This window comes from Rattus rattus, chromosome 10 (assembly GCF_011064425.1).
Source record: "Rattus rattus isolate New Zealand chromosome 10, Rrattus_CSIRO_v1, whole genome shotgun sequence".
In the NCBI taxonomy this organism is placed as follows: Eukaryota; Metazoa; Chordata; class Mammalia; order Rodentia; family Muridae; genus Rattus; species Rattus rattus.
In genome coordinates this window covers 1,959,493-1,986,943 of record NC_046163.1, presented here as the reverse complement: position 1 = coordinate 1,986,943, position 27,451 = coordinate 1,959,493, and the positions used below count along the sequence as shown (strand labels likewise).

At 48.4% G+C, this 27,451-nt stretch overlaps 1 protein-coding gene across 1 annotated transcript in view; it reads right to left on the bottom strand.

Moving 5' to 3' along the window:
• Window positions 1-670: 670 nt before the first annotated feature.
• Window positions 671-27,451, bottom strand: part of Atp2b4 (ATPase plasma membrane Ca2+ transporting 4) — a 97,641-nt gene continuing 70,860 nt past the window's right edge. Inside the window, 13 exon segments of the mRNA XM_032914927.1 lie at window positions 671-2,470; window positions 9,948-10,124; window positions 11,588-11,695; window positions 12,995-13,206; window positions 13,645-13,858; window positions 15,038-15,229; window positions 22,126-22,232; window positions 23,212-23,299; window positions 23,976-24,155; window positions 24,989-25,220; window positions 25,958-26,006; window positions 26,009-26,198; window positions 27,072-27,314. Of these exon segments, the coding sequence (XP_032770818.1) occupies window positions 2,168-2,470; window positions 9,948-10,124; window positions 11,588-11,695; window positions 12,995-13,206; window positions 13,645-13,858; window positions 15,038-15,229; window positions 22,126-22,232; window positions 23,212-23,299; window positions 23,976-24,155; window positions 24,989-25,220; window positions 25,958-26,006; window positions 26,009-26,198; window positions 27,072-27,314 (2,295 nt within the window). The 3' untranslated portion in view covers window positions 671-2,167.

Below are 27,451 nucleotides of genomic sequence, written 5' to 3'. Positions count from 1 at the left end.
AGTTACAAACGTACTGAGTCACCTGTCATGTCAAACAGCTGGTGGTGTGCTCCTCTCCACGGCGTGGCATGGTGGCACATTATTTGAAATTCTTTAAACAATATATATATACATATATGGCTGACTCATAAATGTCAGTTTCTGAGCTAAAGAAAACTATATTTTTTGCATAATATTTCTATATTTTCTCTCTTACTATGGAAATTACTGAAAACACACACACACACACACACACACACACACACACAAACGTGTTGACTTTTGAAAAAGTAGACACAAGCCCTCAGGAGTAACCTGTCAGGCACCACAAGAGTCTTTTGGGAGCAAGGATGGTAAAATGGCCTTTGAAACTTGTTATTGGCTTGCTTTAAAAAAAAAAAAATGATCTGAGGTAATAAAAGAGCTGACAGAATCAAATCTTCTAATGTACTTAGATATAGTTGAACAGCTAACACCTCGAGGGAGATGCCCCCCCCCCCATGAGGGAAGATTGCTGAAGTGTGTAAGCCTTACAAAATCCGAATCCAAACCTTCTCTCTACTTCCTATAATGATGGGCTGTGCTGGAACGGGTGTGAAATGGTGTTTGTTCCTTCACTCACCCTCCCCTGGCAGCTTGGGTGAAAGGTGGGGTGGGAGGAAGATTGCTAGAAAAAAGGCTACAGGTGGTCAGGCTGTTTTCAGGAGCCTCACTCGCCCTCTTATTCTCATCACCCTAGAAAGAGGGAGGCAGGCTTCACTAACCCAACAGTGGATGGGACTTGGGGACATGGATTCGACCCACTGCACAGACATGCTTAAATCAGCCAGCCGAGATACACATGGAGCACCTGTGCCTCCTCCTCATCCCAGTAAGGCAAAGTCCCTTTGGGTGAAGTTCCCGGCTCCGGGAGGCTGCTGGGCAGAGGGTGCTCTGGGCAGTGTTCAGGGCAGAAAGGCACAGACTTTCCCAGGCAGCAGTGGAGACAGACCCTGGAGGAGGGTATGTGAAGACAGAGAGGTTGGGGGTGGGGGCAGGAAGCTTTCCAGGGAGGGCCTTTAGCCCCTTGACTCAGCATGCTGTTTGGGCGCCTCCTCTCTTCAACGTTAGAATGTTTGCAAAAGTTGGGGACCTCCTTAGAGACGGAAAATGTTGTGGGACACAACAAAGTGTAGCTCCTGAAGGACTGGCGCTTTAGTCCTTCCCAAGGCTTCTTAACACTCATCCTCGCCTCCCACGACAGAAGGAAGCTCCTGCTCTGGGAGAGCCTTGGCAAACAAATACCCTTGAAAGTAGTCTGCTTCAGTGACTTCTGGTCCTAGGCCTGCCCCATGTTGATCCTGAAACTCCTCGAGCAGCTGGAAGGCAGGGTCATGGCCCCCTCACTCTTTGCTACCACCCCAGGCAAGAAGGAAGCTCAGGCCTATGGTCATGGCTGATTTCCCTGGCACTTAAAAACTCCTATCCACCCAAGAAGACATTCAGAAGTTGGTGCTGACCTGGTAAGATTAGGGAAATATTTCACTAGCTCATTTGCTCCAAAAAGACCATTTTAGAAAAGAAATCTGCCTGCCTCTGGAACAAAATGAAAGGTTCTACTGGGGCCAGTTAGGGTCAAATTGACTCAGTTTGGCCATGCCCTTTCCATTCTTGTAATTACCACAACATAAAGAGAGTGGGAGGAGTGGATGAAAGAAAAGATGGTAAGGGTCAGGTGAGATCCAAAGAACCTTGGGGGACGTCAGACTGAAGGGCAGAAAGAGCTAGAGGCCTTAGTGTGCACATTTTCAAAATAGGAAAGAACATTTTAAGGATAGTCACTCTACTGAAACGCGAACATGGGGCGTTTGTCTCTCACTGAGCCCACGACTTAGCTTGTGAAATCTCCAAGTCAGAAGGGGGTGGTGGCATGTGTGGGGGATGCTGGGGAGACTTTGGGTTGGGCGATGCCAAGAGGATTGTCACTACTTCTTTAAAATGACAACTGGTACGCCTGGGGAGCGGAGCTACTGTTACCTGCCCAAGGTCTGACCGAATCCATGTAGGTCTGTGCTTCTTCATGGTCAGGTGGGGGTTCTCACACGCTTAGGAGCAGCTGACGAACAATGACAAGTCCCACCATCACATACAGATAGGACAGATGAAGACAAAAAGGGGAGAGCAGGGACGGGACTCAGAGGATGGACGTTCAGACCGGGGTCTCCTGGCTTTGTAGAGGGCTGTCTGGATGGGAGGCAACGATTTGCACTTGGTGGCAGTCCACGGCATTGTTATTCGTGTTGTTCTGTGGAACAGTTTCGGCATCCGGCAGGCGCTTGGTCATCCCCGACTTAGAAGCCAACGAAGGACTTTCCTCTTGATTCAGGAAGGACTGTGGCATTTCATCGTCTGCGGCGTACTCAGGTTGGGTCATGAAGCTGTGGATGGAGACCTGGTTCTTGGATTTATGAATGACGTCTCGGAAACTATGAAATACTTTGACCACTCTGATCTATAACCAGGAGAAACAAGAAAGAGGATGAGAAGACGGGGGTGGGGGTGAGAATCGGCAAGCAGAACAAGAGAAATTAGTGGTTTGAGGAGAGAAACAAAACCCCCAACTACAAAACATGATGGCTCGACCGCCCGCATCATCACGCGCCTCGGATCTCAAGCGCAAGGCGCGGAGTGACTGAGGGCAGACAATAAGGATGTTTCAAAGGTTGCATTCCAAAAAAAAAAAAAAAAAATAGCACAAAGCAAACTTAGCATTCCCAAAGAATCCACTCTTAAAATGAAATAAACCAAGAGATTGGTTAGTTCTTTTGGATAGAGGACAACATGTTGGAACTAGGTGACATTAATGGAAGAACTTAAAAGGCAATTCACACAGGTGACTTTCTGTATTGAGGCCAAACCTCTTGTGAATGTGGGATGGGAAAATTACACTCTGCAGCACTGTTATCCGTTTAATCCCCTCAAAAGCCAACATCCACCAAACTGCACATGATAAACACTGGGTGACAAGTGATCATAGATACTGTGCACAGGCAGACAAACCAATCTTCATTCCACAGCATGCAGGAAATTCAAAGTCCCTAACTGCTCATTCAGAAGACATGCACATCTCTTTACATCCCGCAACCTCTGCTGTGTCCTCTCCCCCACAGAAGGGAGTTCCTCCTCTCCATGCCCTCTTCCCCTAGAAGATGCAGATAAAACACAGGTGTGAAAAGCAGTCTTTCCCTGTCTACTGAGGAAGGCCTGGTGTTTGCCCTTCAAGTACAGCCATGTCTAATCCATAGCAATGTTGCTCAAACACAGAGTGTACATTCGTGCGGCTCTGCCCAGCCATTTGCATATTGTGACGAGGAACGTGACGTTGCGTGAGGATGCAGAGGGGCCAGGAGAGAAGCCTGATCCAGAAGGCAGGCTTCAAATGAGTGGCTTTTCTGCCTGGACGGTTGAAAAGAATGAAGGAGACACTTTGCAGTGTTCCTGGGTAAATGGGCAAACGTGTTGCCCTGTCAGCCTTCGCTCTACTGCATAGAAGGGACTTGGTGACTCAAGAGTCTAGGGAAGACACTGTAATGAATCATGGGGGCAGCTTTGGCTTAGTCCTAAGCATCGACTCCTGTTTTCTACATGTCTGACCTGTGTCACCCAAGTGTGGCTTTGAATATGGGTTTTGTCTGGGATGTGGTGTCGGGGAAGTTGTATACCAGAGAGAAAGAGAGCGAGGCCGGGAAAAGCTGGTGGTTCCAGGGTGTCTTTTGTTGGGGGAGGTGGTCAGTTTTAGTATGGTTCAGACCCATTCTTCCTTGGAAAAGAAACGAGATTGATAAGAAAGAAATTGTTAGGCTGGGGAGGAGTTGGGGGGAGGAGTGGATGTCAGGTAGTAAGAGTGTCTCTTTAATTCTACTGTTTAAACAGAACAACACGGCCCTAGAGAAGAAGCAAGAGTGTGGAGGTAGCAGCACACACAGTCAGCCACATAAACCAGCTGGGTTTTCTGTCCTGGGTCCTCTCAGAGTTTTACAGATCCCTCCAAGATACGGGAGCCTCACCCTCTCTTCTCTGGCTTGACCTTTCTCCTGTTGGGGTGATTAATAACCCTCTTATGGGCAAACAAACACAAGAGTTAAAATGAAGAGGGAGGGGCTGGTGGGAAAAATAGGGCCACCTTTGGGTGTGTCCCCATTTAGACTTCAGGGCTTCTAGGGGAACCAGCCACCTGGAAGGAAACCCAAACAAGGAGTCAGGGAACTGGGGAGAACTCCCTGGCTTAGGGGCTGGGGGAAAGAGTGAGGCATAGAGGCATGAAGGCTCAACTCCAACACTGGCTCAGAGACCATCTGCTGATGGGCAGTCAGTCACACAGTAAGTATATCACCAGCTGATCGAGCCTGGCATCCTCTGGGCCTGGAGCACAGGATCTGGTGTGGGAGCAGTATGTGCTGGAGTTGGCATGGAGAAAGCAACACACACACACACACACACACACACACACACACACACACACACACACTTAGCCAGGAAATGTTTCCTGAGGGGCTGATTGAAGGGTAACTCCTTCACCTGGAGGGACCCCAAAGCAGGATGGACCACCAGTGAGTGTGGAACATACTTGGAAGCTTAGTGCTGATCTGATGAAGGTGTCATTGCCCTATGGGAATACCATATCTTTCTACTCCCCTTTCATATGCTAGGGGCAGAGAGATACAGAACTTCCTTGTAGAGGGAAGGAAGCTTAGGGACCTTGAGGAGATTGGATGTACAATCGAAGACATTTAAAACACTTTGGGATGGGGAAAAGGGTTTTAAAATATACAACTGGAACTCCTGGGACCTCCAGGGGAGGGACATGCCAGAGAAAGAGTGGGTGTGGTTCGTTTCTTTTTGGTCTAAACTTTTAGGGGCTTAGGGAATGTGGTTTGCCAGCTCCTCTGAGCCCACCGGTCTCTGTTCTCTGCCATTAAGTCCCCAGGACAGCCAGCACTAGCTCTTTCTATCAGAGAAGTGGATGAACGATTAGGCAGGACTAGTTAGTTAGAAAGGGAGGGCAGAACTAGAGAGAGAAGAGATTAGGAGAGGAATGTGGCAGGACTAGGAGAGGTTTTGCACTTCACAAGGCAAGACCTATTCAGTGTCTTCAGGCCTGCCTTTGGGCCTCAAGAAACGGCTGGTATCACTGTAGCCCCCACTCTCAATTCCAAATTCATACCAGAACTTTTATGGGTAGCTAACGGGCAGAAACAGGTTGAAGTCAGGAAAAGCTGCCCCCGCGGTCATGCGATTACAGGCAAAACCCGCAACTCTGAGTTGGCTGTGGGGAGGGATAGACCAGAGACGCAAGTATTTAAAGTCTGTAACACGTGTGAGGACAGAGGACCTTCCCTCGCTGACTGCCTCCCCTCTGCTTCCCTTTCCGGGAAAGTAAAATAGACCAGGAATAGGAAGGCATTAGCAAGTGTCCTATAATCTACCAGGGGGATCAGCAGGGCCTGGGCTAAAACCTGACAGGTGCTAATTAAATCTGGACAGCCGGGGTTTCCTAAGACGGAATGCAAGGGCTGGCTGGACAATCAAGTTAGATGAAAAGATGAGAAAGGGGGAGGGGAGGGCGCAAAGTAACAATCCTCCGGCCTCGGCCACCCGAGGGCTGGGGTGCTGCATACCACCATGTGGGCCAATAAAGTTTTCTTTCTCCTACTCGTATGTGCACTAATTGGTTCTGGAACTAGAGATCCATTTAAGGTCACCTTAAAGGTGAGACGACATGGGTTGAACTGACTTCTTTCCAATCTAAGTTACAACTTTGGTTGCCAGCTACCAGTACGCTGGCAGCTAAAAGGACTGTCATTGGTGACCAAGTTCAGCACTGGCTCGGTTAGGACACCCCCTGGGCAGAGGCTCCGTCACCCCAAGTATACTGCCTCCTAGGCCTCCCTGGGCACTGACTTCACATCTAAAGGGGCGGAGTTAGAAGAGGAGGAGGAACAAAGCAACAGGCAGAACCTGAGGTGAAACAAAGAAAAACCAAACCAAACAACTCAAGGAGAGAAGCAGCAAGCAATGCAGAGGGCCAATCAGAGAGAAGCAGCAAGCGATGCAGAGGGCCAATCAGAGAGAAGTAGCAAGCAATGCAGAGGGCCAATCAGAGAGAAGCAGCAAGCAATGCAGTGAGCCAATCTTAGAGAAGCAGCAAGCAACGCAGAGGGCCAATCAGAGAGAAGCAGCAAGCAACGCAGAGGGCCAATCAGAAAACCGGGTTATCGTCTTCAAAATAGGTAAGGTTTAATAACTTCCCAACATTAAAAAAATAAATAAAACGAAAGGTGTATCCAGCCTGGTTTTTCTTCCCTTAAGTCAAAGAGGTGGGTGGGTGGGGGGGGGTGTACCCAAAAAGGACAAGTAACCACGGTTGGTTAAAGTGGATGCCGCGTGCTGTCTTGTGGTCGCTTTAGTAAATCATGCATTGTAATATACTCTCACTCACTGCCCACAGGAGGAGGTGTAACGGCAGAAGAGGTGGAGGGGGAGGTTCTGACTGACGTAACTGCTTCTGAATAGGAGCTAGGAACCAGTTTTACATCAAGTTGTTGACTCAAGTTCTGTCGCCTTAGGACTCCCTTAAAAGAGGCTCCCGTCTGGAATTTGTTAATTACTTCAATCTGCAAAGAATCAGAGAGTGAGACAGCTTTGCTCCACAGTCAGAGAGAAGCAAGAGGGAAGGCAGGGTCAGGAGGGCTGGGGAGAGGGGTAGGAGAGCAAGAGAGATATTCCCTCAAACCCAGAGCAACAGGCGAGGGTGGGGGAGGGGAGGGCAGCGATTGCAAACCACACGTCATTTAAAGAAATTTGCTATGGGTTTCCAAATGCCTAGCTAGGATTCAGTTTTCTTTTCCCTGTAGCCTCGGATGCACAGGTGTCCAAAGGCCTTTAAAATGCAAAAGAACTTCTCCCCACCACTGACAGGTAGCCTTTTCATTATGTTGACCTGTACTCTTAAAAAACAAGGCATGCAATTTGACATACCAGAAACAAAGTATATGTTAGTGAAATTTAAGGCTCAGGAGCATCTAAACCAAATAAGTCAACTAATTGTTGTTTTTTGTTTGTTTGCTTGCAAAATTTCCAGGAAATAAAGACGTGTGTAGAGAAGAATGGGCAGTGTAGTAGTCCACACAGAGTTGGCCTTGGTAAAGACTGCTAGCCTGTGTGCCTTGGTATGGAGGAGGTGTCTTTCTTGACGCTTCCTCTACTTGCAGTGGAGCTCAGGATTCTGGTGGTCCACGAGACAGAGCTGCACTCATGGCATTACTTAAGCACTGGAGACCTTCACTGGCAGACTGGTGCTGGAGGTGCTGGGAGGCTGCAGCTCTCCGCCCACCTGCCTACCAGAGCAGCCCTCTGGCTTTCAGCTCCTTCTTAGGGATGGGGGCAATTCATATCACCGCTTTCCCACAGTAGCAATGATCTGGGGTGTTAATCAATTTACCACCCTTTTCCTTGACCCCTACATAATAAGGAACAGATAGAAAGGCATTCCTGTATCTTTCAGAGATCTGTTGAGATCCTGTGACTGCATCCCCAGGAGACAGGTGTCTCCCGAGTCAGGTGCCTGTCCTTGTACACAGCTTCTGGAGAAGCCAGGAAATGCTTAGGGTGGAGACGAGTGTGAGCTAAACTGCTTCCCCTCATAGGCACTTTTCTGCTACAGTGGCCTGCGGGCTGGAGCTGCAGGAGGTAAGGGCAGCCCCTGGGGTTGGGTGGGGTTCCAGTCCCAGGAAGAAGCGCCTTCAGAATGTTACAGGGCTGACCTTCCACAAGGAAACTGCATTCCGAGCGAGCAAGTTTACTGTTCTGAGAGTCCAGCACTTTTTTCTTCAAATGTTTGCTTTCTAGTGCTTTTACCTCGTCTCCACACTAAGCATTTCCTGGCTAACTAAAGGGTAAAGGTGAAGGGGAGGAACGGCCTAGAACCAGGGAAAGGGGAATCCCAGCCAGGCCTGGGCAGTAGCTTGACAATGTCTCCCACCCCAAGGCTGCATTGGGGACCAGCAGCCAGACAGGAAGGGTTCCTGAGACCCAACAACTGATGGGGGTGGGAGGGCTTTGGACACGGAAGATGCAGTGAGCACGCTCAGTCTTACTTGCTCAGTTAGGTGCCAGTCACAATGGCATGGATGGATCCTGTCAGTGGCATCTTTAATAGGCTGCCATTGGAGCCTGAGTTTAGGCTTTTGTTTGTTTGGTTTTGAGGTAGGATCTAGCTACACAGCCCAGGCTGGCCTGGAACTAGGAATCCTTCCACCTCAGACTCCTGAATACTGAGGTCGTAGATGTGTACCGCCAGGGCTGGTCTCAGGTTTAGGCTTTAAAGTCTATCTGGCCCATCTATCTTATGCTCTAGCAAGGAAGGAAGTATGCCTAACGGTATGTGTGCCTTGAGATCAAACAGAGGGGTATGGAGAGGGACTGCTAACTGGAAGTGCAGGAACAGGAAGGGCCATGAATCTCAGCTCCCCAGAAGGAAGGAAGACTGGAAAGAAGGAGGCTCTAGAATGAGGGATCCTGGCTAAAAACAAAAACAAAAACAAACAAACAAAAAAACCCAGAAACACCACACCCCCCAAAACAAAACAAAACAAAACAAAACAAAAAAACAAAACAAAAAAAGCAGTCACACAGTAGAAAAGGAGGTGGGTGATCCTGAAGGGAAGAAAAGCAAAATGAGGTTATTTTGAAAGGAGTAGACCTGAAGGACAGCAACAGGGGCTTTAGAGATGGGAGTCAAGGTTTACAGGCACCCGAGGGACTCAGCGGAGGTGGGGACTTGATATCATGAGGTGGTATATGTAGGCCATGATACAGTTCCCTTCCCAGGACAGAGAGGAAAGGAGCCCAGGGTTTCCAACTGCATCCTGCTCATTTTTCTGCCTGGTATCTTCCCCAGAGGAGGACAGTGCCTACCAGGTAAGTAGCTTAAACTGCGAATTCACTTGTCTTCCCTGTGCACTAGAGGGGAAGGGAAAGGAAATGGGGGGAGGCTAGCCAGGCGGTTTTCTAAGCCAGCCAAAGGCCAAATTTTGAAAATGAAATATTTTGATCTCTTGCCAACTAGGAGGAAGAAACAGGCCTTGCTCAGGAGAGTCCCCTTAAGATCTCGGAACTGATGGTTTGTTCAGGATTTTGGGACTAAAACAATAAAAGGTTGAGGGGTTGGAGCAGAGAAAAAGCGTTATTACTGCCAAGGCCAGTCAGCTCACCCTGAAGGTGCATGGAAAGTGTGTGTGTGTGGGGGGGGTATGGTTAGGGCTACAAGCAGGGTACTCACTTGTACTCCGTTTCAGAAATTCCCTTTTTGGGAACAAGTCTGAATCCTTCCAAAGATATTAGGCACTGAAAGACTGCTGTTGATAGCTACTTAATCATCACATTCCCCAGAGAGGACTTGCATCAAGGCGGAATAAAGTAAGAAGGGGAGCCTCTTTAACAAAGACCTCCCCAAATAACAGCTCTCCCCACAACAGCAGCATGACGGGCATGCCTAGTGACTGCCAGGGATGCTGGCTTTTCCTTCCAGTTTTAGAAAATCAGGGTCTTTTATTTCTTCCTTCAGGGCAGGGAAGGGACTACATGGTCCCTATCTTGGGGTCAAGTCTGGTGCTGGAATGGACCTTAGGTGGGAAGACAACTCCACTGACAAACCTGGGGGTACGGGGTTGGGGCTGTAGGGCTAACCACAGCTGAGGAACTCTGTGTATTGTGGCCCATGGTCCAGTCTGTTGACTCTTCCCCCTAGAAGAATCCCCCAGAGACCTCTGGCCCTGTCGGCCCTGAAGTTAAGGAACACGGGTCACCCTTCAACAGTGAGCGTCACAAAGGGGTAAAGGTGTAAACTGCCAGGAATTACTGCTCTCCTACCCTTTCCCAGGATGGGGAGATTTCTTCTCCCAGGGTAAGGACAAGCCACCACAGAGTACCTGAGTCTGAATCCGGTTCAGGCCCCGGACCCAGAGGATCTGGCCTCGGCGAAGCTCCATCTCGGCATGGTCGATCTCTTCCAGCCCCTCAGTGTCCTTGCTGATCTCTTCCTTGTCACTGCCATGGCCCGCCTCTTTCAGGAACTTTAGAGACTTGGTAGGTATTGCAGAGATGACCTGAGAGCAGTTACAGCCAAAGGGGCCAACAGCCACATCCGAGAAGAAAAGACATTAGCAAGCCTGAGCTAGGCCCCTGGGAGGATCCTAAGCCACAAGTCTTTCCCATCTGGACAGCACCAAGAAGCACCAGTCTGCCCAGGTTAACCCGTTGTTCCGGTTGATGGTACTTGGGAAGGAGCTAGCATTCATGGACACACAGAAGGGGACTTGATTCCCGTAATTCCCCAGCCACATGTGCCTCATTACTCTCAAACTTTGTCTCTGTCTTGGCTCTTCCTGCCCACTGCGGTCCTTGTCTTTTTAAGACAACAGAACAGAAGCAGACACACATCAGGAAGAAGTGGGGCCTAGGGCAAACCAAGCTGGGGGAGGGACACATAGTTGAGGGACTGAAACACTGAATTGGAACACAATTAGCTAAGAGTTTCATCCCTTCCTTAACCCCATTTTTAGCTTGTGAAGGGACACTAGGGGGTTCTCAGTACAGACTTGGGATTTGCAGAGAACAGCCCAAGCCAGGACTAAGCATGGTGTTAGGGAAGGATGAACCTTGAAGCAATGATGTCATCGTTGTAATTAATATTAACACTCATAGAGCACTTATGACAGGTGTTGCCATAGTTTTGGAATAGTAACAGTTTACTAGTTAGCAACAATTAGTGGTCGCTCTGTTATCCTCTGTGGAGGTCCCTGATAGACGGAGCGGGTAAGTAACTTACTTGTTCATGGGGGACTGGAGAGAGAGATGGCTCAGTGGTTAAGAGCACTGACTGCTCTCCCAGAGGTCCTGAGTTCAATTCCCAGCAACCACATGGTGGCCCACAACCATCCGTAATGAGATCTGATGCCCTCTTCTGGAGTGTCTGAAGACAGCTACAGTGTACTTATATATAATAAATAAATAAATCTTAACAACAACAACAAAAAATACAAGTAACTTGCCCATGGCTGCTCCGTTTGTGAGAAGAAGGGTAATTCCAGCCCAGCTGTTTCCAGAGGCTGTGCTGATCTCCCCCCCGCCCCCACCCCCGGAGCATTAGTAGAACTGATTTATCTCATGTGGGAGCTGGGCTTCAAACAGCCACCATGAAGCACAGGAGAGGCGGGAAAGCTCAGAGCTACAGCAGCACAGCAGCCCTGGGTCAGGCACCGGCAGTGTGACGTCTGCTTTTTTATTTTTATTTTTTAAAGATCCTTTAATGGAAATTTTTCACTTTTGTTTCAAAAAGCCCCCCCCCCCAGTCTCTAGGTTTGGGCAGAGAACCTAATGTCCCTGAAGTGAAGGCAATGGTTTACTCCAACCTGACACCCCAAGACAGAAGGAGCTTGAAACTGCGAAGGAGAGGAAGGGAGGGAAGGGTCAGGTAAAACAGGGACCTGGGATCTAGCCACTTGTCCCTCTCATTCAGAAAGGAGAGATCTGCAGCCTTGGTGATCTGTCGAGGGCACACCACACTCACCTGGCCCCACAAAAGTTCTCCGATCCCTATAAAGAGACACCACATCCACTGCTCCATGGTGAGGTTTGTGCAGCTGAAGGGCTTACCTCCCACTTCCACAATCAAGATCTGAAACAGAGCAAAGGACAGCCCGCCACCGGGCGTCGGCCTTCCACCAGCCAAGGTCTCCATGGTGGCTAGGGCCACAGCACCCCCTGCAGGGCCCTTGGGGAGCAAGTCCTAATTTTCTTGTGAAACAGGCAAGAACTGCAGACACGGAGAAAGGCAACAGATAAGATCTTTACAGAACGCTTCAAACGGGATTCATGCGGTCGATATGGGTATTATGACAGTGATTAAATGCATGGTCTGGCAGGAGTAGAGAAAGTGTAGGCTTCCTGTGAGGTGGGCTAGTATGAGACAGAGAGTAGGCACTGCAGAAGAGGAGTGTGTGTGTGTGTGTGTGTGTGTGTGTGTGTGTGTGTGTGTGTGTAAAATGGGGGCGGCTTTGCCAAGGAAAAAGCCAACTCATTTTTAAGATTTATTTTCAAAATTGTGTGTGTGTTTGTGTGTATGTGCTTATGTGTGTGTGTATGGTGTGCATGTGTGTGTGTGTGTGAGTGTGTGTGTGTGTGTGTGTGTGTGTGTGTGTGTGTCTGTACTCTCATCCATGTGCTACAGAAGCCAGGAGAGGGTGTCAGCTCTTCTGGAGCTAGAATTACAGGTAGTCCTGAGTCAAGTGGACGTGGGTGCTGTAATTCAAACTCTGGGCCTCTCTTAACTGTGGAGCCATGTCTCCAGCTCCAAGAAGATATTGTTTTGTTATGTGGCCTTCCCATAATCCTTTGTAGCCAAGTGTCTTAGTGAACCCCTAACTAGGTTTACTAGTCAGAACTAGGGCAAGAAGGAAGGAAACTATCTTTCCACTACCAGGCAACTGTGCTCTTGAGCAAGGGACAAGAGGAGCCTGGGCAGGGTGATCCCAGCAGCTACGGATGCACAAACCCACCCTTCCTCTGTGAATTGTACAGAACCATAAGCTCATTCAGAACAGAAGAGTAGGGGTGGGGATGGGGAGCCTACACTACCTGTACACACACATTTCATGTGTGCTGGCCTGGGAATGAGGTAGAAGATAGTGACCCTTCTCTTGGTCACCATATGGAACTTCTGCACATTTAGAAAGGTCATGAGAGAATTCTATAAGTCATACTTGCAGGTGACATGTTACCTTGCCTTGGAGCACCTGACTGGTGCTCCAAGTTCTAAAACAAGGTACCCAGGAAAGCCAGCTGAGAGTCCCAAGGTGTTCACTCCTAACCTTGGTCCTCATAACCCCCTCTCCTAATCTTGGGCACAGAGTCCTAGGTCCCGAGCTTTGGCCCTCTGTCTCCCAGCACTCCTATCCCACTCCACACAGAAGCTTACCTGGCAGAAGAACGTGCCTAAAACAACAGAGCAGAAAATGATGTTGCGGTAGACACCTGCAAAGACATTCTTCTCGCCATGGATCTTCCGAGAGTTGATCTCGTTGAAGAGTTGCATCAGCACAAACGTGTTGAAAACAATGGTGTAGTGCTGGCTGGGTGGTGAATTGAGAGGCGCCTTCCTCCCACTGTCAATGTCAAACAGTTTGTCGCCTAGTAGGGCAGGACAGTTATTAGAGGGTGGCTGTGGTCTCCATGAGGGTCCAGGTTGAGACAGAACATGCTGGGACAGCCGTGCTGATGGCTGATGGCCATTAGAAAGGCCAACCTAATCGGGCCGTTTCTGAGTTATACTAGTTATTGGACGTTTTGCTTGTTCGTTCTTTTTAAATGTTGGCTCTGGTCTCAACTTATCTGATCTTGTCTGTCAGCTGGCATCGCTCCTGTTTGTTTCCCTGTGGTGTGGCACGATGGAAAGTTATGAGCGGCCATGTCTTTGTGCTGGGAGTACACAGGCAGCACTCACTGGGAAAGCTGCTATTATGCCTGTGCTTCGGCGGCTAGTGTGCTACCTTCTCTTCTCAACCATTCTCTGGGCCTAACTAAGTCTACCACTCAGTAGCTGCCTTCCCCTTCCCAACTGTGGCTCACCAGCAAAGACGAGGAGGAAGACGATTCCGAGCTGATACACCGCGTGGCCTAGGATGTTCTTCATCATTGTGCGAGAGATCAGGGGCTTGTTTCGCCCATAGGGGCGACGCCTCAGCAGGGAATCGGTCGGGGGCTCTGTGGCCAGGGCCAGAGAAGCAAACGTGTCCATGATCAGGTTCACCCACAGCATCTGCACCGCTTTCAGTGGGGAATCCTGGTAGGAAGAAGGAGGACCAGGCCTTTCAGCTTGCTCCAGAAACCAAGCCCACGTCACTCTCCGGTGACATCATTCCCTTGATGCGGCCTTGTAGGTTGATGTCTATATGCAGGTGAGGGCCGGCACAAGTTAGGTCAAGGCCATGATTGGACAGTAAAAAAAAATAAGGCGGGGACAAAGCTTTTGTAAGGTGGGAGAGAAGAAGAGGGAAGGGGAATCAAGACAGAGAAGGATGACCCAGATCTGGGTGGTCTTGAATTGCCAAGGTAGTTAGAATGGATTTCTATAGGCAAATTTATCTTATCTAGGTGGGCAGTTTGTTTGTTTGTTTGTTTGTTTGTTTGTTTATTTATTTATTTATTTATTTTTCTGGAGCTGGGGACTGAACCCAGGGCCTTGCGCTTGCTAGGCAAGCGCTCTACCGCTGAGCTAAATCCCCAACCCAGGTGGGCAGTTTATATACTTACCAATTGGTTGTGAGTTTATTGTGTGGATGTATTGTGGGTTGAGAATTTAACATATAAATCTGATTGTTGGATTGTAATTTGTTGAGTCTTGATTTTTATGGATTGTTGGGAGTTTATACCATGACTATTAGGGGATGGATGTTGGGAATGTTGGGAACAGAGCAGTGGCAGAGAGTTACAAGAGGGTAGCCGTTGCCGGAACCAGGGGGTGGATGATAGAAATGTGAGCAGAGTCCGCAGTAAGAGAGCCGTGAGACAGGCATGGTAGCCACCCACCTGGGTCTGAGAGAACTTGGGGGCAGCGTGGAGCCACTGAGATAAACTAGCCCTAGTTCCCATGGCCCGCCAGAGGCAGAGCATGTGGGAACCATTCTGCTGTTTTTTATGTTTTTTACTGCAACAGGGCCTAGTTCCCACTACTCACTAGACCTTGAATTTGGGATAATGACATCTGACTTGCCAGCTTGCTTTGAAAAGACAAGTTAACCCACATCAGTGCACTTCATAGTTGCTGACAAAAAAGAATTTTAAATCAATGGTGGGTAAATCTTCATGCTTATCAAGCAGGAGGAGACTATGAACCTGGTAGAGAAAACTGTCCAAGCAGCACTGGGAAACCCTTGTTTTTACTCCTGAGTAGATACGCTGTTCCCCCTACCCTATGTTCCTCAACCCTTGAGCCATCCCTGCCGTCCGAGCCCTGCCCAACCTGAGTGATGCAGGCTCCAGAGAAAGCCACAATCACGGCCACCACGTTGACAGTGAGCTGGAACTGCAGGAACTTGGAAATGCTGTCGTATACATTCCGGCCCCACATCACTGCCTTCACAATGCTGGTGAAGTTGTCATCAGTCAGGATGATGTCTGATGCCTCCTTAGCCACATCTGTGCCTGCAATGCCCTGAGGTGGGAGAGGAAGGTGAACGGTGAGCAATTAGGAGTCCGTAATGAATGCAGGGTCTAAGAACCCGGAAGCCTCAGAACCAGGTGGTGCAGAAACTAGAGGGCACTGAAGCCACAACAGAAAACAATCCCCCTCCCCACCTAGCTTCCCTGCCACTCTACAGAAAAGACTCCACAGGTGATCAAGGGAAGGGCCAGCATCCTTTAGCCCCTCTCAGTCTCTTGCAAATGCCAGTGACAGGCGTGCATTCGTGGTGCTCAGCCCCCCTCACTGCCTCTGCTTTTGTTTTGAGGAGACTCTGGGTTAAAATTGTTCCATAGGTGACAGAGAAAGTGATTTTTTTTTTAAAAAAAAATTACATTTATTTTTTTATTTGGATATATTTCTTTATTTACATTTCAAATGTTATTCCCTTTCCCGGTTTCCTGTCCATAAGCCCCCCCAAACAATGACTTCATGAAATTCATAGGCAAATGGAATGAACTAGAATATATCATCTTGAACGAGGTAACCCAATCACAGAAAAATACACATGGTGTGCACTCATTGATAAGTGGATATTAGCCCAAAAGCTCGAATTACCCAAGATGCAATCCACAGACCACAGGAAGCTCAAGAAGGAGGAGGACCAAAATGCGGATGCTCCCACTCCTTCTTAAAAGGGGGAACAAAGATAGCCATAGGAGGTGATATGGAGAGCGTGGTGTTTTGATGTGTATGTGGGGGAAGTGCGAAGCCTGACTGGGCTCCCACTGTGGAAACATGGCTGCTTGGTGGTAGAAGAGAGACTATCATTCACCCGCAACCTGACATCGTTGCCTGACTCCTCTCCCAGATGAGGAGTTAGGCATCTTTGAGTAGTCCTCTTTCCCCCAACCCCACTCCTCCACCTTAGAACTGAAAGGGAGAGGGCAGGCAAGTCCTATTTATTCTGTTTCCAAATTCTCTACATTTCTTTCAACATGAGCAGGACTGAAGTTCCCTGGCACCACTTGGAAACCCTGCGGTTTGTTCTAGAAGTAGTCCTGTAGCAGTCAATGTTCTATCTTTGTCCAAAGCCCTGTCACTGGGGACTCATGAAGACATCTGGATAGATATGTCAATGGCTGGGGCCTTTCTGGGCTAACAGTCCATGTCCTCACAGCGACCCTGGATTCATGCTCTAACTGCCCCTAGGCAAGCTTTCTGCTCAAAACTTACTGGGTATTAACAATCCTCCGAATCACCCTTTCCTTTTTTTTTTTTTTCTTCTAAAGATTTACTTATTTACTATATATAAGTAGACTGTAGCTGTCTTCAGACACACCAGAAGAGGGCATTGGATCCCATTACAGATGGTTGTGAGCCACCATGTGGTTGCTGGAATTTGAACTGAGGACCTCTGGAAGAGTAGTCAGTGCTCTTAACCACTGAGCCATTTCTCCAGCCCCACCCTCTCCTTTTTTAGAGTCCGGGTTTTTTTTTGGTTTTTTGTCTTTGTTTCTTTTTCTCTTTTTTTCGGAATTGGGGACCGAACCCAGGGCCTTTCGCTTGCTAGGCAAGCGCTCTACCACTGAGTTAAATCCCCAACCCCTAGAGTCCGGGTTTTTATTTGCATCATTTTCTAAGCCCGAAACATCCTCTTTCACCATATGTTTGAATCCTGTGAACTTCATTCTCCAGCTCAATTCAATACTAACATCCTAGCCTCTGAGTCCCTGTGGTCCACAGCCTTCATGTAATCCAGGCTAGTCTCAAATTCGCTAAGTAGCCAAGGCTGGCCTTGATTCCTGATTTTCCTGTTTCTGTTTCCCAGGTGCTGGCGCATGTCACCGCATATAGCCCCATTCTGTGTTTCTGTTACACATTTTGAAACCCCTAACCCACTGGAGCTTATTCCTCTTGTAAAATCTTAAAAAACGTTTAAATTTTCATTTATGTGTTTGCGTGCATATGTGCCCATGTGCACAGGGGCTCAGTGGGTACTGGATTCCCTGACCAAGGAATTATAGGTGGTTGTGAGCCACCCAGGGTGAGTGCTGCAAGCTGAATTCAGGTCCTTTGTAGGAGCAGCAACTGCTCTCAACTGCTCACTCAGCCATCTCTCTAGCACCAGGGGACTTGTTCTTTATTTTGGTGTGTACTAGATTATTCTGTTTGCCTAGTAATATGATTTTACTGTCTATACTGCGGCAAATGAAGGCTGTCTAGATAAGCATATGTAATTCAGTTTCCCTATCAGAAAGCTCTACAGGGCAGGGCAATGGTAGCTTATCTATAACCCTGAGGCAGGAGGTCAGGCTAGGCAACCCTGCCCCCTCCCCCAAACTTCAATAAAGCTGCATGCTGCCACCTGTGCAGCATCTGCACACTGTGGAGAGAGACGAGGAGAGGGATATGTTCGCATCTCCTCACTATGGTGAAATAATCTTCAGGCCACTCTGTTAACTGAAGATAAGAGAGCTGGGAAAGAACATGCAGATGAATTTATCTAGGAAGACGGAGTACAAGTGTATTAACAAAACAGATCTGTTTTTGTTTTGTGTGTATGGGTGCTTTGTCTGCGTGCCTGTGTACCAGGTGCCTGTGGAGACCAGATGGGGGCATCAGGGTCCCTGGAACTCGAGGTATGGATGGTGAGGGCCCAAACCTGGGTCCTCTGGACAAGCAGCCAGTGCTTGTAACTGCTAAGCCGTCTCTCTGGCTCCTGTGTGATTGTTTTTTGTTTGTTTGTTTGTTTTTTAATGTTTGCTTTTGTTTCTTGTTTTTTGAGATTGGGGTTCTCCGTGTATCCCTGGCTGTCTTGGAACTCACTCTGTAAACCGGAGGCTGGCCCTGAACTCACAGAGATCCTCCTGCCTCTGCCTCCTGAGCGCTGGGATTAAAGGCGTGCGCCACAACTGCCTGGCTCGGCACTTACTTTTTAATTTAAGAAGTTAAATTATTTCATTTTATGTGCATGGGTGTTTCCCCTGCAAGTACGTCTGTGCACCAAGAGCGTGCCTGCTGCCTCCGGAAGCCAGAAGAGTTCATGAGATCCCATGGAACTGGAGTTACAGACAGTCGTGAGCCACCATGTGGGTGCTGGGAATAGAACCTTGGTCCTCAGGGAAAGTAGCCCATGTTCTTAATCTCTAAACTATCTTTCCACTTAATTTCTCTATTCTTTAATTTAAAAAAATGTGTTTTTTAGTAATTTGATGATACATTCCTCATAAGATGTATCTACAGATAAAAATAAGAATAATATATATATATATACACACACGTACAGAACTACCAAACAATAATAATTTAAAAAAGATAAATATTCAGCTCACTCTGGTAGTATATACATATAATTTCAGGACTCAGGAGGCTAAGGCAGGGGGATTGTGAGTTTAATGCTTTCCTGGGCTGCATAATAAGGTTGAGACCAACCTGGGTTCATAGTGAGATGCTGTCTCAAAATAAGAAAATAAAAGAATATTTTTAGTAATTATTTTATTATCATTTTTTATAACTAGACAAGTCAATGACTGCATTAACAGCATTAGAGATCACAGACTTTATCTTAGGGACTGCAAATATAATATTAGGGAAGCTAGAAACAAGTGAGTTAGGAACAAAGCAGGAGGTTAGCACTCCAGAATTTTAAGTGGGAGACGTGAAGACCAATTGAAGCCTTTTACCTTAAAAACAGGTACAGAAACACAGTTAGGCCGTGAAAGCTCATTTCTTAGCTCTGTTACCCACTCAGTAGCATTTGACAGGGTTTGTGCTCAGAGGAGAGATACACCTTCATGCTCTGACTGTATTCCCTAATATGGCCTGACACTAGCACAAGGCAGGGCACGCTGAAGGAATGCAGGATACCAGACCAGAAATAAGAAACAGATTCAGCCAGGCGGTGGTGGCGCGAGCCTGGGAAGCAGAGACAGGTGGGTTTCTGGGAGTTTGAGGCAAGCATGGTCTATAGAGTGAGGTCCGGGACAGCCAGGGCTACACACAGAGGCCATGTCTCAATAAAACAAAACAAAACAACCCCCAACAACAGCAACAACAACAACAACAACAGCAACAACAACAACAACAACAACAAGAAGGCTCAACCTCTTTGCAGTGTCTCATCAGGCAAGAAACCAGAAGGAGCAATAAAAGACAGAAGAACTCAGGGGCACTGAAGAGGTGGCTCCTGGCTAATGAGGGATCGGTTTCAGCACCAAGACAATAATAAGAGTAACGGATTGAGACATATCAAACTTATATCCAAAGTCCCTTGTTTGGACTGTGGGTACCTGAGGGGTAGAGCTCTTGTCTGACACGCATGAGGCCCCTAGGTTCAATTCCAGTCCTGAAAACAAAATCATGTGCTTGTGATAATACTTAAAAAAATAAAGCAAGTAATCCGTGGTAAGAAAAGGAGACTAATCAAGCAGTTAACTTGCCTTTCATGTGGGGACTGAAGCGTGGCGTAAGGGCAGAGGCAAAGGGAAATCTCTTTTTGTCTAAGTATTAAAGTAAATAAATAAATAAAATCAGAATTGTCATTTCACACTCCCAATAAAATATGGAATCTGATTGCTTCTAGAACTAATGTATAGAAGACACAGGGACAAACCAGGCAAGGGACAAACTACTTCAAGTTTGAGGATAGCCTGGGCTACTACTGGCTTAGGGGAAGGCCAGACCATGTCTCAAAATCCAGAATGAGGCATGAAAACGAAACAAAACGAAACAAACAAGCAACAAATAAAACACATCAGATGGGGGTACAGGACACCTTAAACCCCAGCACCTGAGGGAGAGGCAGGCTGGTCTACTTAGCCAGTTCCAGGCCAATCAGGTAAGAAGCATTTGTCATGCAATCCCACAGTAGAAGGAAAAAACCAATTTCTAAAAGTTGTTCTCTGACCTCCATACCCATATCTTGTTAAGTACATAGACACACACAAAAACACATACAGACACACAGCAACACACACACACACACACACACACACACACACAGAAGTGTAGGAGAAGACACAAACAAAAAGAAAAACAAAAACATAAAACCCCATCCTAAATAAAAACCAATCGACCTGACACTATCAAAGAGACTTGCTATTACTTTAACATGTTAAAGGGGACTACAGAAATTCAACAAACACAGTCATGTTGTTCATTCGTGTTGGGGCAGTAGTCTGTGTAGACAATAAACCCAGTTCCTTCAACATGAAATAGCCAGGACAAAGGTGGAAGGGGAGTGTGCAAAACTGCAGCACAGTGGCCCCGAGAAAGGCCCACTTGCGAGGCTGGCTTCTGGGAACTTGGTTCTCTGAGCGCTCCTGGTCAGCACTTAACTGAGACAGGGTGGCTCACTCCACCACGTATGTCCAGCCTTTTGACACTGTGACAACACTGTCATCTACAACATTCACACTCAAAAAAGGAGGCAATGGAGTTACAACAACGACAACAACAACAACAACATCAACAACAACAGAACAAACCCATACTCTCCCCCGCCCCCAATCTCACGGTATTTAGAGTACATCTTACGATTTTGTGTCAGGCCTCACTCATAGCTATCCTTGGCTTCATGCAGCACACAGACTGCAGCTTGGACACATTTGGTAGACTGTACTGAAAAAGTTTGGCTTCTAATCCCCTTTTGGGAGTCTGGAATTCTAGTGTGTGATAGAAAGCTCCCGAAAGGCCAGTGCTGATACGAGCTTTGCGACCTGAGGGTGGCGGGAGTCCCTGTTGGGAGCATTATGCGTGAACACTGCTGACTTGTTGCACATGGAAGAACGGACTCCCCTTGTGGCACGGAGAGCACAAGGAGGCTGGGCGTGGACTCCTCTGGAATTCTGTCAGCGCCTTTTTTCTCTTGTGATCTAACTGTCTCCTCAGCACACGTCTGTAACAAACGGCAGCCATGGTGCTTAGACCAGGCTCCATTGAGTCCTTCTGGTAAATTTGTGACTACAAGGACAGTCTTTGGAACATAGGCTGGAATAAAAAAATCAGTGCTTTCTTAAACATTCAGGCACACGAGGATCCTCAACTCCAGGTCTTCTGGACCAGGAGCCTCGGGTGGTGTCTGTATTTCCACAGGGTTTCAGGTACGGCAGACGCACTGGGAGTTTGGATTTATTGTCCTAAGAATTCATTCTATGTGTGTGGTGTTTTGCCTGCATAGATGTATACACACTCTATGTGAGCATGGCGCCTGCCAGAAAAGGGAGTCCGATCGTCTGGGACTGGAGTCATGGATGTTTGTGAGTTGCTTTGTGGGTGCTGGGAACTGAACCTTCACCCTCTGTTAGAGTGGACAGTACACTTTGACACTGAACTGTCTCTCCAGGCCCACACAGGACACACTGTAAGAGCCAGTGCTGTGGAGTCTGACTCCAGAGACGCCTCAGACAACCATGAGGTGGAGATCCTGATCTCAAACTCAGAGATTTGACTGCCTCTGGCTTCCGAGTGCTAGGATTAAAGGTATATGCACCACCACCGAACAGTTGGAATTGTCAGACTTTTTATGAGAAATTCTGTAATAACTATGTTTTATTCACACACACACACACACACACACACACACACACACACACACACACACACACACACACACACACACACACACACACACACACACACACACACACACACACACACACACAGCTTCACCACAGTGCTCTTGTTTTCTCATGTAAGCCACTCTGTGATTTCTCAGACAACCACCATCTGGTGTTCACACACACACACACACACACACACACACACACACACACACACACACACACACACACACACACACACACTACTGACCGGGTCGACAGGAGATGGAGGTCGGGGAAGAGCAAGGGTGGGATGATTTGGGATTCGTAGGCATGGGAAGCAGACCCTTGGCTCCTGATGGAGAAGGTGACCCAAGGGGGGCTTACCATAGCAAAACCGACATCTGCTTTCTTTAGAGCCGGTCCATCATTGGTTCCATCACCGGTGACAGCCACCACCTGCCTCTGTTCCCCAATATTGCTGTCAATGATACCTGGGAAGAACAGACAGTGAACACACATGTGCCACCTGAGGTCATGTGGCAAGTATTGTTTTCTACGAAAGGGACACTTCTCCCCTGCCTCTACTCTGTCTCCTTCCTTTGCCTCCTTGCGGCTGGGTCTAGAGTAACCACCAACAGGCAATTGATTCGCCAAGGTCACTCTGAGCTGAGAAAGGTAGCCTTCGTCCAGTGCCTTACACAGCTTCTAGGTCGCTGGGAAAGCATGAGATGGCGTTGACATCCGGGTTCAAGGGTACCACTTCAGCCTTACCAGCTAGGGACTAACACTCCTATCCTCAGCTCTAGAGAGCTGTGATGGCCCACCCCTTAATCCCAGTACCTGGGAAGTAAAGGCAGGAGGATCAGGAGTTCAAGGTCATCTTCAGCTATATAGGGAATTTGGGGTCAACCTGGGCTACATGAGAACTGTACCACCTCCTTTCCCCAGCAAACAACAACGAAAGAACTCCCAAACCCTACTAAAACCACAAACCAAAAGGCTCAACTCTATTTTATCATAAACCTGCCAGGAGCTCAGATGTTTGCCAAACTCAATGTTCTAGGGGACAGAAAGTAGTTTGGCTGAAGGCTCATTTTATTTTGAGACAAGGTCCTGCATAGCTATGGCTGGCCTCGAACTCACTATGTTGCTGAAGATGACTTTGGACTTTGGGTCCTTTGGCTTCCACCTCTTACCAAAGCCTAACTTTTCAATGGCTGTGATTTTTCTTCAATGGGTACACGCCTTTTCTGTCCTCCCTCCCTCCCTCCCTCCCTCCCTCCTTCCCTCCCTCCCTCCTTCCTTCCTTTCCGGAGGGCAGTACTGAGAACTGAACTCAGGGACCTGTGCATACTAAGCAAGCATTCTGCCACTGGCTACATCTCCAGCCTGGCCAAGGATGGCTCTTTATCTGGCTTTACCCTGGCCTGCCTTCATCTCTGGCAGGCCATATGTACAGACCAACCTCACCTTTCACCAATGTGTGCTTGTCCGTGGGAGAAGATCGTGCCAGTACCCGAAGCCTGGGCCAGATCTTGTCCAGCTTTTCTTGTTCGACCTGCCGATACCAGAGGCACCTCAATCAGTCAAACTCAGAGCAGCTTATTCTGTGAAACCTTACCCCTCTACACAATCCCAGCTTCCAACAGGACTGGAATTTTATAGCCCCAGAGGGATCTTTATTCCCTGGCCTCCTGGGAGATGAATAGTCAATGTGGCTTCACTGCTGGTTACCACGCAAGGCTTTCTCTTCTTTTCCCTCCCAGTTTCCTATATGGAAGCCAATTCTGTTAGCCTGATCACAGGAGGAGGCTCAGGGTGGACGCCCGGCTCAGGAGGCCACCATGGAGCTGTGCTGGGGGCTCAGGTCTGAGCCTACGTAGATCAGGAACTTTTGTCTATTCTGTACTCAAGCAGGAGCCTGTGCCACCCCCAGCCACAGAGTGGTGATATGGAGGGGTGAGGTAGGGGGAAGTCAAGCATAAAACATTATTCTTTGAGTTAAAGAAACCAAGAATGAAGTTAGTGGTTCTGTCCCCCGCCGGTAACTGAACAAAGACAAGACGACCCCCCTTCACCATACTCGAGTGGCTGTGGTGGGAAGGGATGTTTCATGATGGACTGATTTCCGTTTAGAAGCTGCCTCCTTGCTCCCACAGAGCCCCAGAAGCTGTGCACCAGAACCAGCCATTCCCTTGGAAGTAGTGCCCTCGCTGCTTCCTCCGGCGACTCACCTCACCCTTCTCATTGCGTATGAGTCTGTTGAATTCTTTCCCTTCCAGACACAGGAAGTCATCACCAGGAGTCAAGATGCCACATTTGGTGGCGATGGCCCTGGCTGTGTTGACGTTGTCACCTGTCACCATCCTGACAGTAATGCCAGCCCGTTTGCACTTGTTAATTGCATCTGGTACCTAAGGGGAGCAAAGAAAAAAGAAACATGGTCGTGAGCTTGACCATTTGGGAGGCTGGTGTGCCTCCCTTTCCTTCAGGGTCCCTGGGAAGCTTGGGCAGCGGCTGGAGATGCGGCTACTGTTCTCCTTCCGAGAAGCAGCTCTAACCACTCTCTGCCAATGTGGTCCAGGCTCCAACGCACGAGGTCATTGAAGGGACAGGGCACCCTTGCCCTTACTGTTCTAGCTTTTGAAATTCCCCTGACACCTGGAATCGTGTTCTGCACGCAGGGACTGCTCGGAAAAGGATATGTCAGGCTGGAGAGATGGCTCAGCGGTCAAGAGCAGTGACTGCTCTTGCAGAGGTCCTGAGTTCAATTCCCAGCAACCACATGGTCGCTCGTAATCATCTACAAATGTAATCTGATGCCCTCTCCTGGCCTGCAGGTGCACACTCATATACATTAAATAGAACAAAAAGGAATATGTCGATTGAAACAAGGTAGCTGAAGAGTTAGTTGTCTTCTGGTTAATTCCGTCCTTAACTATTCTTACTTATCAACTAATAAGTCCCTTAGATAACATAAAGCCCTGGGGAGGCTGCCTTCTACTGCCTTGGCACTGCACAGCTGTTGTGGAAAGGAGATATTGGAGAGTCATCTGCCTCTGTAAGCGACAAGTAGTTAGGCAACGTGTCTGTGGTTACAGCTAGGCCAGAAATTCACCCACTTCGAGTGGTTACACTGGACTCTGTACCCTAACCAGTACTTGGGGGGAGGGGCGGAGGTGGGGGGACGACAAGCACTTCTGCTATCTTGCCCTTTCTCTTCAATCCAGCAGCCGTCAAGCCTTACCTCTGGGCGCACAGGGTCCTCAATGCCCACCACTGCAATGCAGATCAGCCCAGTGAGGATCTCATTCTCATTTTCCCACGAGGGCTCTTCACCATCAAAATCTCGGTAAGCTATGCCGATGGTCCGGAGTCCTTCACTGGCCATGGGCTCAATGACGTTGCGTACCATATTATCTCGGTCCTTAGATTTGAATGGTACAATTCCTCCTTCTTTGTTCAGGATCCGATCACACCTGGGGAGATGCACAGTCAGAAATCAGTGGCTGCCTTCCCACTCAACCCGTTCCAACAACCACACAATCACAGGCATTATGGCGATTCTGTAATGTTCCTTGGCCACACACATCATAAGCATCTCTCTCCCTCTCCTTCCTGCCCCCCACCCCCGACCCTGCACTTGTAACCCTCCTGCCTTAGCCCCCCTAGTGCTTGGATCATTGGTGGCTACATACTGAAGTTGGCTTGACTACAGTAACCTACAGGCTGCTTAGCGACTTTTAAAGGTACGTAACGTGTATTCAGACTCAAGAATGAGAAAGAAAAGGAGCAGAGAGAGCAGCCCTGTTAACTTTTGGTATGTGCGAGAAGGCATCTTCTGCTCGCCAATGCCTTCGAGCACAGTGGCATGGGGCACATTCTGACTACCTCCATCAACTCTCTAAGGAAGGGGAGACGCAGGCTGAGTCCTGGCTGTGGCACGGTTAGCTGCTCTATCTATGATAAAGTCACGCGGCGTCACTGTCTTTATTTCCTCATCATTGAAATGGACCAGAACGGTACCCACCTTTCTGAGATGTGAGGGTTTAGTAAAGGAGCGAGCAAAGTTCTTAAAAGCAATGGCTGTCCTGAGTAAAAGCTCAGATGTCACTACCTGTCTGCAGGGTCACTCATCCTTCACACTGCTTTGGCAGGACCCCTCGGACGTTCCTGGGGGCGGGGAGGGAGTCTTGGAGGGAAGTGGGGGAGGGGCTCACTTGCAGCATTATCTCGGGAGCCCTTGCTGAACACGCGGAAGCCCCTTCCGGCTTCCTGATGACGGTGCTCATGGACTTGCGCACTGAGTTGAAGGTGTACACCTTGAAGAGCTTCTCCTCGGGCATCTCACTGCGAACTGCTTGGTAGTCCTGCTTCAGGTCTGTGACAAAGCCCAGCAGTCCACACTCTGTCTTGTTGCCTACTTGCCGGGGGAGGCCTCCCTCTTTCTCTGGAGGCTGAGAGAGAAAAGAAAAAATGAAAAAAAAAAAACAAAAAACAAAAAAACAAAAAAAAAAACAAAAACCCACACATAGAATTAATGAGTGAGATGAGTGAGATCTCTGGACAAGAGAGAGAACTTGGGCAGGTCAACTTGGTAGGCATACCAGTGCCCAGAGGGGAGACACCATTTCCCGTTCTTTCCCAAGGTGACGTTGGCTCACAGTCATATAGCTACTCTATGGTAATGAGTGTCCTGGAAGCCATATTCTAAAGCTCTTCTTGTTTCAGGGAAATGAGTAATTAAATCTGGGTATGTGCAAGTCTCCTGCAGGCATGAGGCTCCTTCTTGTGAGCCACCACCATATGTTTGCCCTGAATGTGTTCAGTCAGGAGTAAGAAACAGAATGTAGGATAGCAATTCAGATGGGATGAAGATATGGTGGTTGAGTAAACATGGCCCCCACTGGGTCATATATTTGAATACCTTGTCCCTAGTCAGCAGAACTATTTGGGAAGGATTAGGAGGTGGGGCGTTGTTGGAGGCGGTGTGTCAATGGGGGTTGAGAGTCTTTGAGGTTTCAAACATGCTCATGTCCTCCCCAGTGTGCTGCCTGCCTCTTGCTTGCATTTGGAGATGTGAACCCTCGGCAGCTGCTCCAGTGTTAGGCTTGCCTGCCTGCTGCCGTGTTCTCTGCCGTGACAGTCACGAGCTCTAACCCTTGGAAACTCGTAAGCCCTCAATAAACACTTTCTTCTATGAGTTGCTTTAGTCGTGGTGTTTTAGCACAGCCGTAGAAAAGTAACTAGGACAGAAGATTTGTCTCTGGCAAAATGAATGCTGCTTCCCCGTCACCCGTCCCAGGCGCCCAGGCAGTGGCAAAGCTTACCAGAATCTTAGAAGTGTAAGCAGAGTTGATACAGATGCTGTTGACTATGAGGTCCAGAACGTTGGGTGGGAGGTCGTCAGGTTTTGGGATCTGGCGGTAGTGAGTGCCCCCGACGTAAGCTTGTACCACGGTCATGCGGTTCATGGTCAGCGTGCCCGTCTTATCAGAGCAGATGGCTGTGGCGTTGCCCATTGTCTCACAGGCGTCCAAGTGCCGGACCAAGTTGTTGTCCTTCATCATTTTCTACAGAAGAAGAGAGAAAGGAGTTGAAAGAGGACCAACAGAGTCCCCCAAACACAGGCTGACGGCTAAGTCCTGGGTAGCATTTTTCACTTGAGTTCCAGTCCTGCTGGATGCTCCGTGATGTTTCTGTGATATAT